Here is a 10,808-nt window from a genome sequence, read left to right as displayed (position 1 = left end):
TTGGACTGCGGCTGCACACGCCCGGTCATCGGATCTCGATCTATCTCACCTCCGGCAACGTTTAAAGACAGCTACAGAGTGTCTTGCTTCTGGAATGAAGCGCATTACGCTTCAAGCCCCGAGAAGGGCTCCTGGCTCAGTGTGCCAACTCTGCCAATTTTCGAGATCCTTTCCCCGTCGACACAGAAGCCTTCATACTCGTTCAATTCCAACATCTCCCCGATCAAACATCCTAGACTCAAATGGACCCCAACGACGGAATTTCGGTCCAGCATTTAATTTGCAAAATGGAATTGCGCGAAGTTTTGCATCAGGCGTTGCTAGCACGAGTACTCGTGGCGACCCTGAGGCCATGTTTCAGGAAGTCTTGAAAGAATTTAATACCCTAACCTCTTCCCCGCGCGTTCCACCTGAGGAAGCAGTCGGCCAATTCCTGCAACGCTGCAACGAGCTTGTGAAAATCACACTCACAATCAGCTACAAGACAGTTTCACATCCCTCCCCGCGAGGCGATAATAGTGCCACGTCGTCCCTCCTAGATCTAGACGTAGAAAACGGTGGGAATGGAACCGCATCGGACGTACAAACCGCGCCTAAAAAATCAAAGAAAACGCCCTCGCAAAACCCAAACCTCCAATCTAAAATAGCAACTGAAATATCATCAATGCTAAATAACTTCCTCCGAGATCCCAAAATTTTCATTTCGCCAGATGTCCTCCGTCAATACACGCTGCTGCAGTCACAGCTCAAGCAAGCCGACAACTTCCCCGAAATCTTCTCACTTTACGCCACGAAACCGATTCCTAACGATAACGGCTCCACCATCACCTACCATAAACCTAACCCCAAAACTGTCAAGAACGCAATCCCGCAAGACCTTGCAAACATCGCCCTCGACACAGCCATTGAGAAAAAGAACCTACCCCTCTGCCTCGCCATCATCGACGAATCCTTCTGCAAACAAGCCTACTACCGATCCAAGATATTCCGCAAAGCTGCCCTGCCATTGACAGGTCTAGCTACTGCCCCAACAGCGGCTTATGCTGCATCATCATACATATCGACCCTCCAAACGGCTATGGAACCCAGCACTGCACTCTGGGTGTCGTTCTCCGCAATTCTTGCCTATATAGGCTTTACGGCGTCTATTGGCATGGTTGCGATCACCACGGCGAATGATCAGATGATGCGCGTGGTGTGGATACCGGGCATGCCGCTGCGGGAGCGTTGGTTGCGCGAAGAGGAGCGTGCGGCTATGGATAAAGTTGCGGTGGCGTGGGGGTTTAAGGACCCGAGGAGGATTGGGGAGGAGGAAGGGGAGGAGTGGGAGAGTCTGAGGGAGTTTATTGGGATGCGGGGGATGATTTTGGATAAGACAGATTTGATGGAGGGGATGGAGTGAGTGGGAAATGGTAGCTGGGCATATCTGTGTTTTGATTTCATAAATTGTCAAACACGGATTGTATGCTGTATGTATAAATAATTATCACATTTACTCATCTTAGAATTGTTCTTCAAGAGATATGGCTGCGGATGCCTGCCTACGTTCCTAAACAAGGGCAGAGGGCAGGAAAATATAGCTAGCTCTACGCTCATGAATAAAAAGCTACTAAATCCAAGTGTAATTCAGGCGGGACAATCATATTTGATTAACGTATATTCTACATATACCTAATTCCGCCCAACTTGACACCAAGACATCACAACCACGCAACCCAACGCGAGAGAAAAGACAGCAGCGCAAAAGGAACGCTTGCATCTAATACAATCTCTTTGGCGGGGACATGGAAGCCTTGATGGTCAAGCTACCAACGTTCTGCCATCCCTTCTTCAACAAACTGACCAGGTAGTTGATGGCCAACATGATGTTGGAGATCAGTTCGTCCTCAGTCATTCCGACATTGCCAACGGCAACACCGAGACACAGAACCTTCTTCAACTGGAACTTGATGGTGGACTTGACGTCGTTGATCTTGTTGGAGAGGTCTTCGGCGTGGGAGACGGGTGTGGGGAATTTGCCAGCTGCAAGACACAGAGGGTCGTTAGGGCTATTGCTTCATGGAACTGTAACATTTGGGAGGGATGATAAAAAAAAAGAAAAAGAAAAAAGAAAAAAACAAGGCGAAAAACCTACCCTTGGAGAGACCAGGTCCCAAAAGACGGGGAACCATCTTGATGATGCTGTCGGAGGCGATGAAAGCATCATACTTGCGCGCCAGCTTCTTGATGAGCTTCTTGTTCTTGTTCAGCTTCTTCAAGTCCTCAGTGGACATGGAGTCGATACCGAGATGCTTGGCACGATCGATATCATGTTGGTCACCGAGAACGCTATTATTCATGTCCAAGTCAGTATAAGTATACCCTTCAAGATACTAGTTTCGCTATCGCTTCTTCTTCCAGAGTGCCAGGTATTGGTGTGGTGTGAAGCGGGTATTGGGTTTAAAAAAAAAAAAAATGTACCAGATGCTCATTCCAGGGCGGGGAACGGAGGGCAACTTGATGGTGCCGGAGAAACGCTTGTCACGCTGAGGATCATAGTTCTTCAAGCCGATCTGGAGCTCGACGGTCTCGAGGAAGTTCCTCTTCTTCTCGTTTAGGGAGTAATCGAGGATTTGTTGCACATTTTGGCGCACTCCGGCTGTGGTGCGAATTAAAAAAAAATGAGACGTCAGCTGTATATACACACGACTTTTTTGTATCCATCTACCCAAGGAGGAAAACGTTATTTTATGAGCCCGGGTCTGTTCATCGAGAGTTTAAACATACCGACTGTAACTTTCGACATGATGGCGACAGTCTTCCAGAAGAAATTTGATTCTTATGGTGAGGATTTGCGCTTGGGAGAACAAGATCAAGCAGTAGCAGCGGGCAGATGTTGAAGAGGAAATATGTGACGAGTTGTGGGTGCGGAACTGTCTAGTCGCATTCGGTCTAGTTTAGCCCTAATCTATTTCATCACGTGACTTCTCTTTGGTACCTAGAATATTTTCTGAATTTTGGTATTTTCTAATATGGAATAAGAGAGAAAACATTAACTACAGATTTTGATATGCACAGAAACTGTACAAATGTTAGTCGGAGTCCCCAGAACGAATTACGCGCAATTTGCTTACTCCCCTGACTTTCTGAACATATCTTTGGCACTCCATCTAAGATGCACACTCACTACAGAGTAGTTACACATCTTGGACATAATCCAGTCTAGCTGTTCTCATCCCCATCTCAACATGAAGTTTCTTAGTGTAGACATGTAGATTAGAGGGTTAACAACAGATATTAGTATTAGAATGAGTTAGAATGAGTTATATAATTGCAAAAAATATGAAGAATCAATATTATGAGAGGGCGCAGAGGGTGAGGTGCTGGATATCCATAGTGCAAGTACTTTTAATGGGGCACTGTCATAAGGTCCGAGTTGGAACCACGCTGAGCTGTTTTTCCAGCCTGAGCTGGCACCACAATCCGTTTTGTTGGCATCGTGTTCAACTGCAACCCGTGAAACAACTAGTAGAGTGCATAAGAAGCCATATTAATAATTAATTCTTTCCATCGAATTATTATTAGTGTTACAAAAGGTCAAATACAAACTAAATGTGGTTCATGTCATCATATTGTGAGGGATGAAAAAAAAAAGAACACGGCGCAAAGCCTTGCACTATCTCGCTGTCCAGATGCTGCCCTATTTACTCCTAGTCACCAAAAGAATTAATTGGAAAATCACTGAGAGTTTATCACTAGGAAAAGGCCAGGATTCCATCGACTTCTAATTCCGGATACTTTATTTTCAAATCAAGTCTAATCCGAGTAGGTGACCTCGATCTTAGCTTTCTCTACAACGTTTGCCCACCCAGGATACTGATTTCCGTCAGTCTGCATCGTTTCTTCACTACACAATAGTGGGGTTATAAAAACCAATTGGAAAAAACTTACGATTGCTCTAGCCCAAAGACAAATGACATCGCCAGGTTGAAGGGTACGAACAAAGCGGTTTCCCGACCCGCTACCAGTATCTTCATTCTCTGATTTTGCTTGTTCGTGTTCCTTACCACCATCGCCATCTAGCATCCATACAATTTCATGAGTTTCGGTTTCTCCTACTGCAACCTTATTTTTCTGAACCGGCCAGATCAACATGTTCCCCTTTTCGTCTGCCGCGAAATCCCACCCGAATGGTCGATAGGCTTCAGAGTAACCGGCGTATGTTCTATCAGGGACAGGAGGCTCCACATTGGGTGGCGGCTCTACCCCGGCGCCCGAACGATGTTTGCGACGGAGTATCGTTGCTTCAAACCATGAGAATGCGCCATGGTATGTTCCTAAATGGAATTTCATGTGAGGTCAGAAGACTGTCAATACCGGGATACTCGAGAATGTCGCAAACCTTGTGTGCCCGCTTCACCACCCCATCCCTGATCATGGCTAGCGATCTCAAATCTTACGGCCTTAATCCGCAGATCCCTTAGCTCGCCTCCGCTCTGCTTCAACTCTCTTATCTGAGGCCCTTTCAGAATCAACCCATACACCGCGGGACCATGTGAGCCGATTCTGTAACCAGCACGGGGGTTAAATGCATGTATGTCTTTCACAGAATAGTCGGCAAAGTCGAGGACTATGTCTGCAATCTCTGTAGGGAGAGCAGGGTGGGTTGCCTTGAGTATGGCGCGGACTTCCCCAACGTCAGCTGGGGAAGGGGAGTAGGTGGGAATATTTTCAGCTGTGGATTCATTGGGAGCATCGGGGGCAGTCCTGTCAGTTGGGCGAGCTGCGGTTTCGTGCGGTGCCGCAACAAGCATATCTGATAGGTTCACCATAAGTCTCCGAATAATAGCTGGCATTGTGAGGAAAAACAACCCTTATAATTTTGGTGGAAACAGAGAGCGCTTGGAAGAGAAGTTAACTGGCGAAACGATTTAGCGCCTTAGACTGCTAAGAGGCGTTGGCCGATTGATAGTGTAGATAGCTGCAGAGCGTCGAGCGATCTGATCTCACTGGCAAGAAGAATATATCAGTGTTCTTCTTAGAGAGTGTTTGTTCGGTATCTCGATACACATGCTGAATCTTGACGATGTATGTTACTACCTTACGCCGTAAGGTCCTTGAGCTTAGTCAGCCAATCATAGTGGCCTGTTACATTTACACTAACTTAATTAGACAAGGTCTATTTGGCCCCTATAACTATAGTTACACGTCATAAATTGTCGTGCTTCCCGTTCGAAAAGTGTAATCCAGATGATTTAACAAATATGTATTCATTAATTCAGTGCGAACCGCGTTCTCTAAACAGATACAAGTATCCAATGAATAAGTAACACCGTATCAGTTATCGATATATCATCCACCCCATAAATTCCGCCCCGTCAAAATTTCGCAAAATAAAATAATAATAATAGGGGAGTAAGCTTGACCCCGAGCACTCCCTTATTCGACTCCCCACCAGACTTGAGCTCCACACATTTTCCCATTGCCATCTGAGGATTGTCCAGAGCGTCCATTGCAGGGTCATTGGGAAGGAGCCTAAACCCGCACCCTTCATACAATTTCCGAGCAGCTTCGTTCTGCGCCTCCGCCCAGAGACCTAGGTTTGCCCTTGTCGCGCGCGCATAGACATAGCTTCCGCCCACGCGTCCTCAACGCTTGCCTGGACAAGTTTGCGTCCCAGGCCTTGTCTCCGTGCCTCCGCTAGAACAAACATGGAACAGGCTACATAAGCAGCCTCGGAGGCCGCAATTGTTGCCGGATCTGGAGATTGGTTAATATTCGATGCGGCCATAAAAGAGTTCCATGGAGTTTTGGATTCGGATCCGTCCGCGGGCAGCGCTCTGGGCCTGAGGAGTACTATCATCCCCAGCCATTCATCTGCTGATAGCTGTTCTATCGCGCTAATTTCTGTGTCGCCTGTTGTTTCAGTGCGAACAACAACGAATGTTTTGGCCTGTGGGTTCTGGAGACGTTCAGCCCAGACTGTGTCGTCGAATTCTGATTCTTTGTCGTATGTCGAAGAGAATGCTTTGTGGGTCTTCTTTCAATGCACGGAGGCGGGCAGTTTTATATCGTTGGCAGAGTGCGCCCATAGATGATGATAGCAGCGCTTGAGGGATGCAGATAATTTTTGTTTGGGACGCCATTCCGCGAAGGCTTGGATGTAGATACGGATTCGTGATTTGAAGATAAAACGTTTTCGAAATGCTCTCCTCAATGACTGCCCAATGCGCCACTTCGTTTGAATTTTCGAGCTGGGGCCAGTTTCCCATCTATCCCCAAGGACAAGGGTCACATGCCTCAACTAAATAAATACCCCCGGAGAGCCCCTTACGTTGAGTCATTAGTTAGACCGGTAACCCAAAAAAACGACGTGCGCGCCGTGGGATATGCGCCTGGAAGCTGGAGATCCCTTAAAGTCTCTGCATTGGTTCTGGCTAAATATTTGTTCAGTCGCCGGGGGGGCTATAAAGTTGGCATATTCATTCAAGGCTTTCGTGGATATTCTTCTGTAGGGAGGTAGTGCTGATAGTCATTTTCAGCTACAGCTCCGTCGAGGTAAAGAGCGGAACCCACAGCAGCTAGGAAGAACGAGGAGCTTTTGACAGTAATTTAACCTTTGGAACCAATGCTCTGTGTTTAGATCGACATGTCATATTAAACTGGATCATTTAACTTCCTTCCGGAATGTGGTTGAAATAAGTCACCCAAAAGGGTAAGTTAACTAACTAAACAAAATGAATTTGGACTTCTCATCTGACTGTCCCGAGCCAACAACGACGACATGACTCTGTTCACGAGTCAGTCAGCTATCCCCCCGGCCGGGTTCCTCTGCACGCACGCTCCCGTGGCCGCCGCGGTGCCGAGCGAGTCGCCAAGTGAACCGCAGCTGACGATCCGTCCGGGGTTGGTGTGGTGTGGTGTGTGTTAGCTCGGGGACAGCGCCGTGTGAGTGGTCACGAGCGAGTAGCGCACGCGCCCAGGCAGTGCAAGCTCCTGGTGAGAGCCTCGTTGTATGTTTTCAACGTCCCAAGATTTCATAAATATACGCGGCGTATAAGTGGAACTCCTCACAAAGGTGACTTGTTTAGAGCTTTAAGATTACCCGCGTTGAATTGCGGAATCTGTCAGTGTAAGTTATATATATATGTACAGAAATAGTTAATATGACAACACCAAGACCTACCACCAACACGACCAACACCAACGACCACAACAGAGACAACTCCACTAGCCCTAACAATGCTCCACTCCAAGGGGTTGCAAAGGACTACTATTCGAGCGTCACCAGCAGCAGGCCACAGTTATGGGAATCCTTTCGAAACCTTGATAACGCTATCCATTTTGCGGAATGTCAGGGCTGTTTAGTAGACGAAGCAACTCAGAATTTCGTTGTCGATTTCGGCGACGATGAAGCATATGCAGCTTTTGATCTCGAGGAGGAGGACTTTGCTGCGCTGCTGAGTTCGAAGGTATGTATGCTCATTCCCTACCTTCTTAGATCCTCCTTACCATTATCTAGGCATCGGCGTGCTATGTTATATGAAGGCTAACTTGAACTGATCCGTGGAATATAGAGACCCAAATCTTTAGAAACGAGATGGATGTAAGTTTGATAACATCGAGGATCTTTTTGATTCTATGGCTAAATGTGTTATCGTAGTAATATATGGTCACCCGAACGTCAACCGGAGCTTGTCCAGGTATGTCAAACTAGATAAGATTTATCTTAGCAGAAATTGATGTTCGAATAAAGACTGATCTGCTTCCCCTAGACTGTAGCCAGCAACTACAAAGTTTCTGCCCGCCTCCAAGCGATGATGGTTTCAGAGCCCGTCATTCCTTCACAAGAAATTTCCGCAGTTTCTCCGAAGCTCACATCCATCGACACGGATGAGCCAGAGTTAGAACCGGAAGGAAAGTCTTTGCCGGCTTCCGTGGCAGATCTAGAGGGAGGATATCAGCTAGGGGGTGTCCAGCAGGCGGGAAAGGCACTATCTTCCCTCGATGGAACGGGGTTTAGCAAAATTTCTCTTTCCCAAATTGTTAATAAGATATGGCATTTTTCGTCGGTGGACTACGGAGAGAAATGTATGGACTTGACAAGACCTCCTTTGTATCTGGTGTTACGATTTTCTCACCCATTGGTGCATACTGATGATAAGACGATTGATTAGATCTCTGTTTGGGTTATAACTCGCTACATGTCGTTTCAGGGCTTGATCTCAGGAACTCTGCAGGTAAACCGGACGGTAAAAGAGTTTGGACTTGGCTCCTGATATGCGACGATGGTTTGTTTTGGTTTTCCCTATTCTGTATTCTACCGTTCTTACTTCCTAACTCCTAAACTAACCTCTATACAAATTTAGGAACTGTAATATCAATTCATGAAACCCCATTTCCTGGCCCGAGTGGTTTGGCTCCAGGAGAACGGCAGAAAGCTGTTGAGGTCATTCGACGAAACACCAATTTGGTATTCTCCGCAATATCCTCGCAGCACATTGCTAGCGAACGTGGCAACGCGCTCATAACTACGTATGTGAGGAATTTCCCGAACGAGACCGGCACGGCAGCAATTAAACCCGGAGAAGGCGCCAGCTTACTATTCTATTACCTATTTGATAACTGGCCTGCGAACTATAACCTGGTTATCGGGCGGGAACATTCTTATAATGCAGCGCTTGATAAACTAGTGAGTGGAACTTAAATTATAGTTACCTTCCGCTGCGAAGGCAATTCATATGCCTACGTCCATTGGCGGCTAATGTTTAGAAAATATAGCGAAGACGCATGCTCGAGCGAGCACAGGTGCAGTTAATTGACGACCTGCACAGACTAGGGAGGCAGCTCGCCGTCCTTAAACGCATTTATCAGAGCTATGATTTGATTGTCAACCGTGTCCTCAAACGGCAGCGTCTGCTTCGAGAGGAGATTCGGAACTCTCAGCCCGCAAACATGCACCATCCTCCTCACCAGCGGGGCGGTCATTTCGGTCTCGACTTACTGAGCAGGGGGAACTCATGGAGACCCAACGGGTTTGACGAGATTAATCCGAGTGAACTGGGTGGCATCCAGCTTAGCTCTGCTGCTGTTGGCCGATTTGAACGACTACTTGATCGAATCAGGCTGTACGCCTTGAGTGAAATCGATGAGTGTCTAGCCGAGAAGGAATCGATGACGTTTATGGTATGATTTGCTCCCCATCTGGAGGTGTTTACTCTAATTCTGGCATTTCCATTTATACTAATTTCAATATTTTCCAGGTGTTCAATTTAATCGCCGTCAAAGATTCACAGGCGGTCGAAAGGTTGACTCGAACTACGATTCTCATAGCTAAAGCGACCATTTTCTTCCTGCCAGTCACTCTGATGACTGGGTACTTTTCGACGGAGATCGAGGAGCTCCAGGGTGTGTACACGGTGAAACAATATTGGATTGCATTTGCGGTGCTTCTGGTGCTGTCAGCGTTAGTTCTCGTGATATATGGATGGGCCACTGATACAGTTGAGGGCAAGACAATTTATGTATCCTTTGCAAAGAGTTTCTACCGCGCTTCTGTAGCGGCCTTTGGGAAAAGGAGGAAGCGCAAAGTTGGATAGAGATGAATTGGTCATGATTCCTTCCAAGTTTCAATTGATGGCGATCGGGGCTGACATGGGATTCTGCGCGTCTCCTCAGGCCGCGTATCCTGCATAACTAAAGTGGACTTCAGCACTCTAGATTGCTTCCCAAGGTTTACCATGTTCGTTCTGTGCATGTGGAACGCATGGCGGAAACCTTAAAAAACAACCTGCTACCGCATTCTGGAGAATTGGTAGGCTGCTTCATTCACTCTGTATAGGCAAAGTACGGAGTATAGCAGCCTATATATGACATTTGGGTCATATGGATATATTTTTATGTGGAATTAAGCTTTACGCTGAAAAACATTCAAAAAAATCAATTTGACCCAAATGTCACTGTAGGCTGCCGTACAAAATAGCAATATATTTGTACATGTACACACATATGGATGTTCAGACATGCAGCTTTTGTTCTATTATGTTATAATTTTTGCTTCTTGAAGACTAGAATTGTAGGAATTCTGTAGCCTCTAGAGCTGTTGTTACCTGGCATATGTATCCAGCTGGTTCCTGAGAGGAACTATCGAGGGGATATGTGTCCTCTTCTATGGGGCCCGAGCATGGCAGAACCAGGCAGACGCAATCGAAGGTAAATATAAGAAGCACGCAGTAGGGTCAACGTTTCCCATCAAAATACAACAACAGTCGAGATCAAGTAAATTTATCATCCCAAGCACCAAGCCCATATTGACTGTTAGTTGAGGAGTTTATTATTTACTCTTGCAAGTCCATCGTTCGACAAATCGTTGGGGGTTCGAGGCTTAGGTCACGTTATCTGGGTGACAAATTAACCACCGAATTCCTCGTGCTGCCAAAAATTCCACACATCCCATCCATCTCGTGGACCTCCGCAACCTCATCCCTCATCGACTCCTGACTTGTTCCATCTCCATCTCGTCCGCCCGTCTTTCCTCCGCGCCCATCTCTTAATATCCCGTGAGTCTCAATGCCCCCCTCCCCTCTTTGGCCGTGGTTGTGTCCTCCTTTCTGTTGGGCAGCACATGCTTCCCTGCGCCGGACGACTATCTCTTCTCATTGCCCCAGCCCTTACCAAACCCCATATTGCTGCCTATCTACTCTCTTGATAAGCTCAAGAGCCCCTATTCAACTACAGTACCTGTTGCACCAGTTGCAATGTTCATTTTGAAGACATTTCGCTAACTCGTTACCCACTCTCGTGTCCCCCTTAACGGTAGTTTTCTCTAA

General features: G+C 46.8%; 5 protein-coding genes across 5 annotated transcripts; 2 read left to right on the top strand and 3 right to left on the bottom strand.

Moving 5' to 3' along the window:
- The first annotated feature begins 7 nt into the window (after positions 1-7).
- On the top strand, positions 8-1,805 carry BDCG_08495 (uncharacterized protein). The gene has a single exon (XM_045424282.1). It carries the CDS (start codon positions 95-97, stop codon positions 1,400-1,402), a length of 1,308 nt encoding a protein of 435 aa, XP_045273030.1. The 5' UTR covers positions 8-94; the 3' UTR covers positions 1,403-1,805.
- Positions 506-2,904, bottom strand: BDCG_08494 (60S ribosomal protein L10a). The gene is made up of 4 exons (XM_045424281.1): positions 2,767-2,904; positions 2,461-2,638; positions 2,135-2,328; positions 506-2,022 (listed from the first exon to the last, which is right to left on the bottom strand). Exons 1-4 carry the CDS (start codon positions 2,783-2,785, stop codon positions 1,760-1,762), a joined length of 654 nt encoding a protein of 217 aa, XP_045273029.1. The 5' UTR covers positions 2,786-2,904; the 3' UTR covers positions 506-1,759.
- Positions 2,905-2,986: 82 nt separating this feature from the next.
- BDCG_08493 (uncharacterized protein) lies at positions 2,987-5,062 on the bottom strand. Its single transcript, XM_045424280.1, has 3 exons — positions 4,382-5,062; positions 3,931-4,316; positions 2,987-3,855 (listed from the first exon to the last, which is right to left on the bottom strand). Exons 1-3 carry the CDS (start codon positions 4,833-4,835, stop codon positions 3,796-3,798), a joined length of 900 nt encoding a protein of 299 aa, XP_045273028.1. The 5' UTR covers positions 4,836-5,062; the 3' UTR covers positions 2,987-3,795.
- A 176-nt stretch (positions 5,063-5,238) lies between these two features.
- On the top strand, positions 5,239-10,327 carry BDCG_08491 (uncharacterized protein). Its single transcript, XM_045424278.1, has 9 exons — positions 5,239-7,451; positions 7,557-7,585; positions 7,643-7,682; positions 7,755-8,070; positions 8,157-8,270; positions 8,349-8,671; positions 8,761-9,165; positions 9,243-10,191; positions 10,306-10,327. Exons 1-8 carry the CDS (start codon positions 7,146-7,148, stop codon positions 9,576-9,578), a joined length of 1,869 nt encoding a protein of 622 aa, XP_045273026.1. The 5' UTR covers positions 5,239-7,145; the 3' UTR covers positions 9,579-10,191; positions 10,306-10,327.
- On the bottom strand, positions 5,334-6,251 carry BDCG_08492 (acetyltransferase; the record flags this gene model as incomplete). The annotated part of the gene is made up of 2 exons (XM_045424279.1): positions 5,334-5,961; positions 6,032-6,251. 2 exons carry the CDS (start codon positions 6,249-6,251, stop codon positions 5,576-5,578), a joined length of 606 nt encoding a protein of 201 aa, XP_045273027.1. The 3' UTR covers positions 5,334-5,575.
- Positions 10,328-10,808: the final 481 nt, after the last annotated feature.

Source organism: Blastomyces dermatitidis, assembly GCF_000003525.1.
Source record: "Blastomyces dermatitidis ER-3 genomic scaffold supercont1.11, whole genome shotgun sequence".
In the NCBI taxonomy this organism is placed as follows: Eukaryota; Fungi; Ascomycota; class Eurotiomycetes; order Onygenales; family Ajellomycetaceae; genus Blastomyces; species Blastomyces dermatitidis.
Note: the sequence above shows the minus strand (reverse complement) of the source record. Positions and strands in the feature narration are given on the sequence as shown.

Excerpts from the sequence above, each read along its gene's own strand:
- BDCG_08495 (XM_045424282.1), top strand. The coding sequence starts at position 95 with ATGAAGCGCATTACGCTTCAAGCCCCGAGAAGGGCTCCTGGCTCAGTG.
- BDCG_08494 (XM_045424281.1), bottom strand. Across the intron at positions 2,329-2,460 it reads CGCCCTGGAATGAGCATCTG|CGTTCTCGGTGACCAACATG; the intron begins GTACATTTTTTT and ends CATGAATAATAG. Across the intron at positions 2,023-2,134 it reads GGGACCTGGTCTCTCCAAGG|CTGGCAAATTCCCCACACCC; the intron begins GTAGGTTTTTCG and ends TGTGTCTTGCAG.
- BDCG_08493 (XM_045424280.1), bottom strand. The coding sequence starts at position 4,835 with ATGCCAGCTATTATTCGGAGACTTATGGTGAACCTATCAGATATGCTT. Across the intron at positions 4,317-4,381 it reads TGGTGAAGCGGGCACACAAG|GAACATACCATGGCGCATTC; the intron begins GTTTGCGACATT and ends AATTCCATTTAG. Across the intron at positions 3,856-3,930 it reads GTCTTTGGGCTAGAGCAATC|TATCCTGGGTGGGCAAACGT; the intron begins GTAAGTTTTTTC and ends GACGGAAATCAG.
- BDCG_08491 (XM_045424278.1), top strand. The coding sequence starts at position 7,146 with ATGACAACACCAAGACCTACCACCAACACGACCAACACCAACGACCAC. Across the intron at positions 7,586-7,642 it reads TCTTTAGAAACGAGATGGAT|TAATATATGGTCACCCGAAC; the intron begins GTAAGTTTGATA and ends GTGTTATCGTAG. Across the intron at positions 8,672-8,760 it reads ATGCAGCGCTTGATAAACTA|CGAAGACGCATGCTCGAGCG; the intron begins GTGAGTGGAACT and ends TAGAAAATATAG.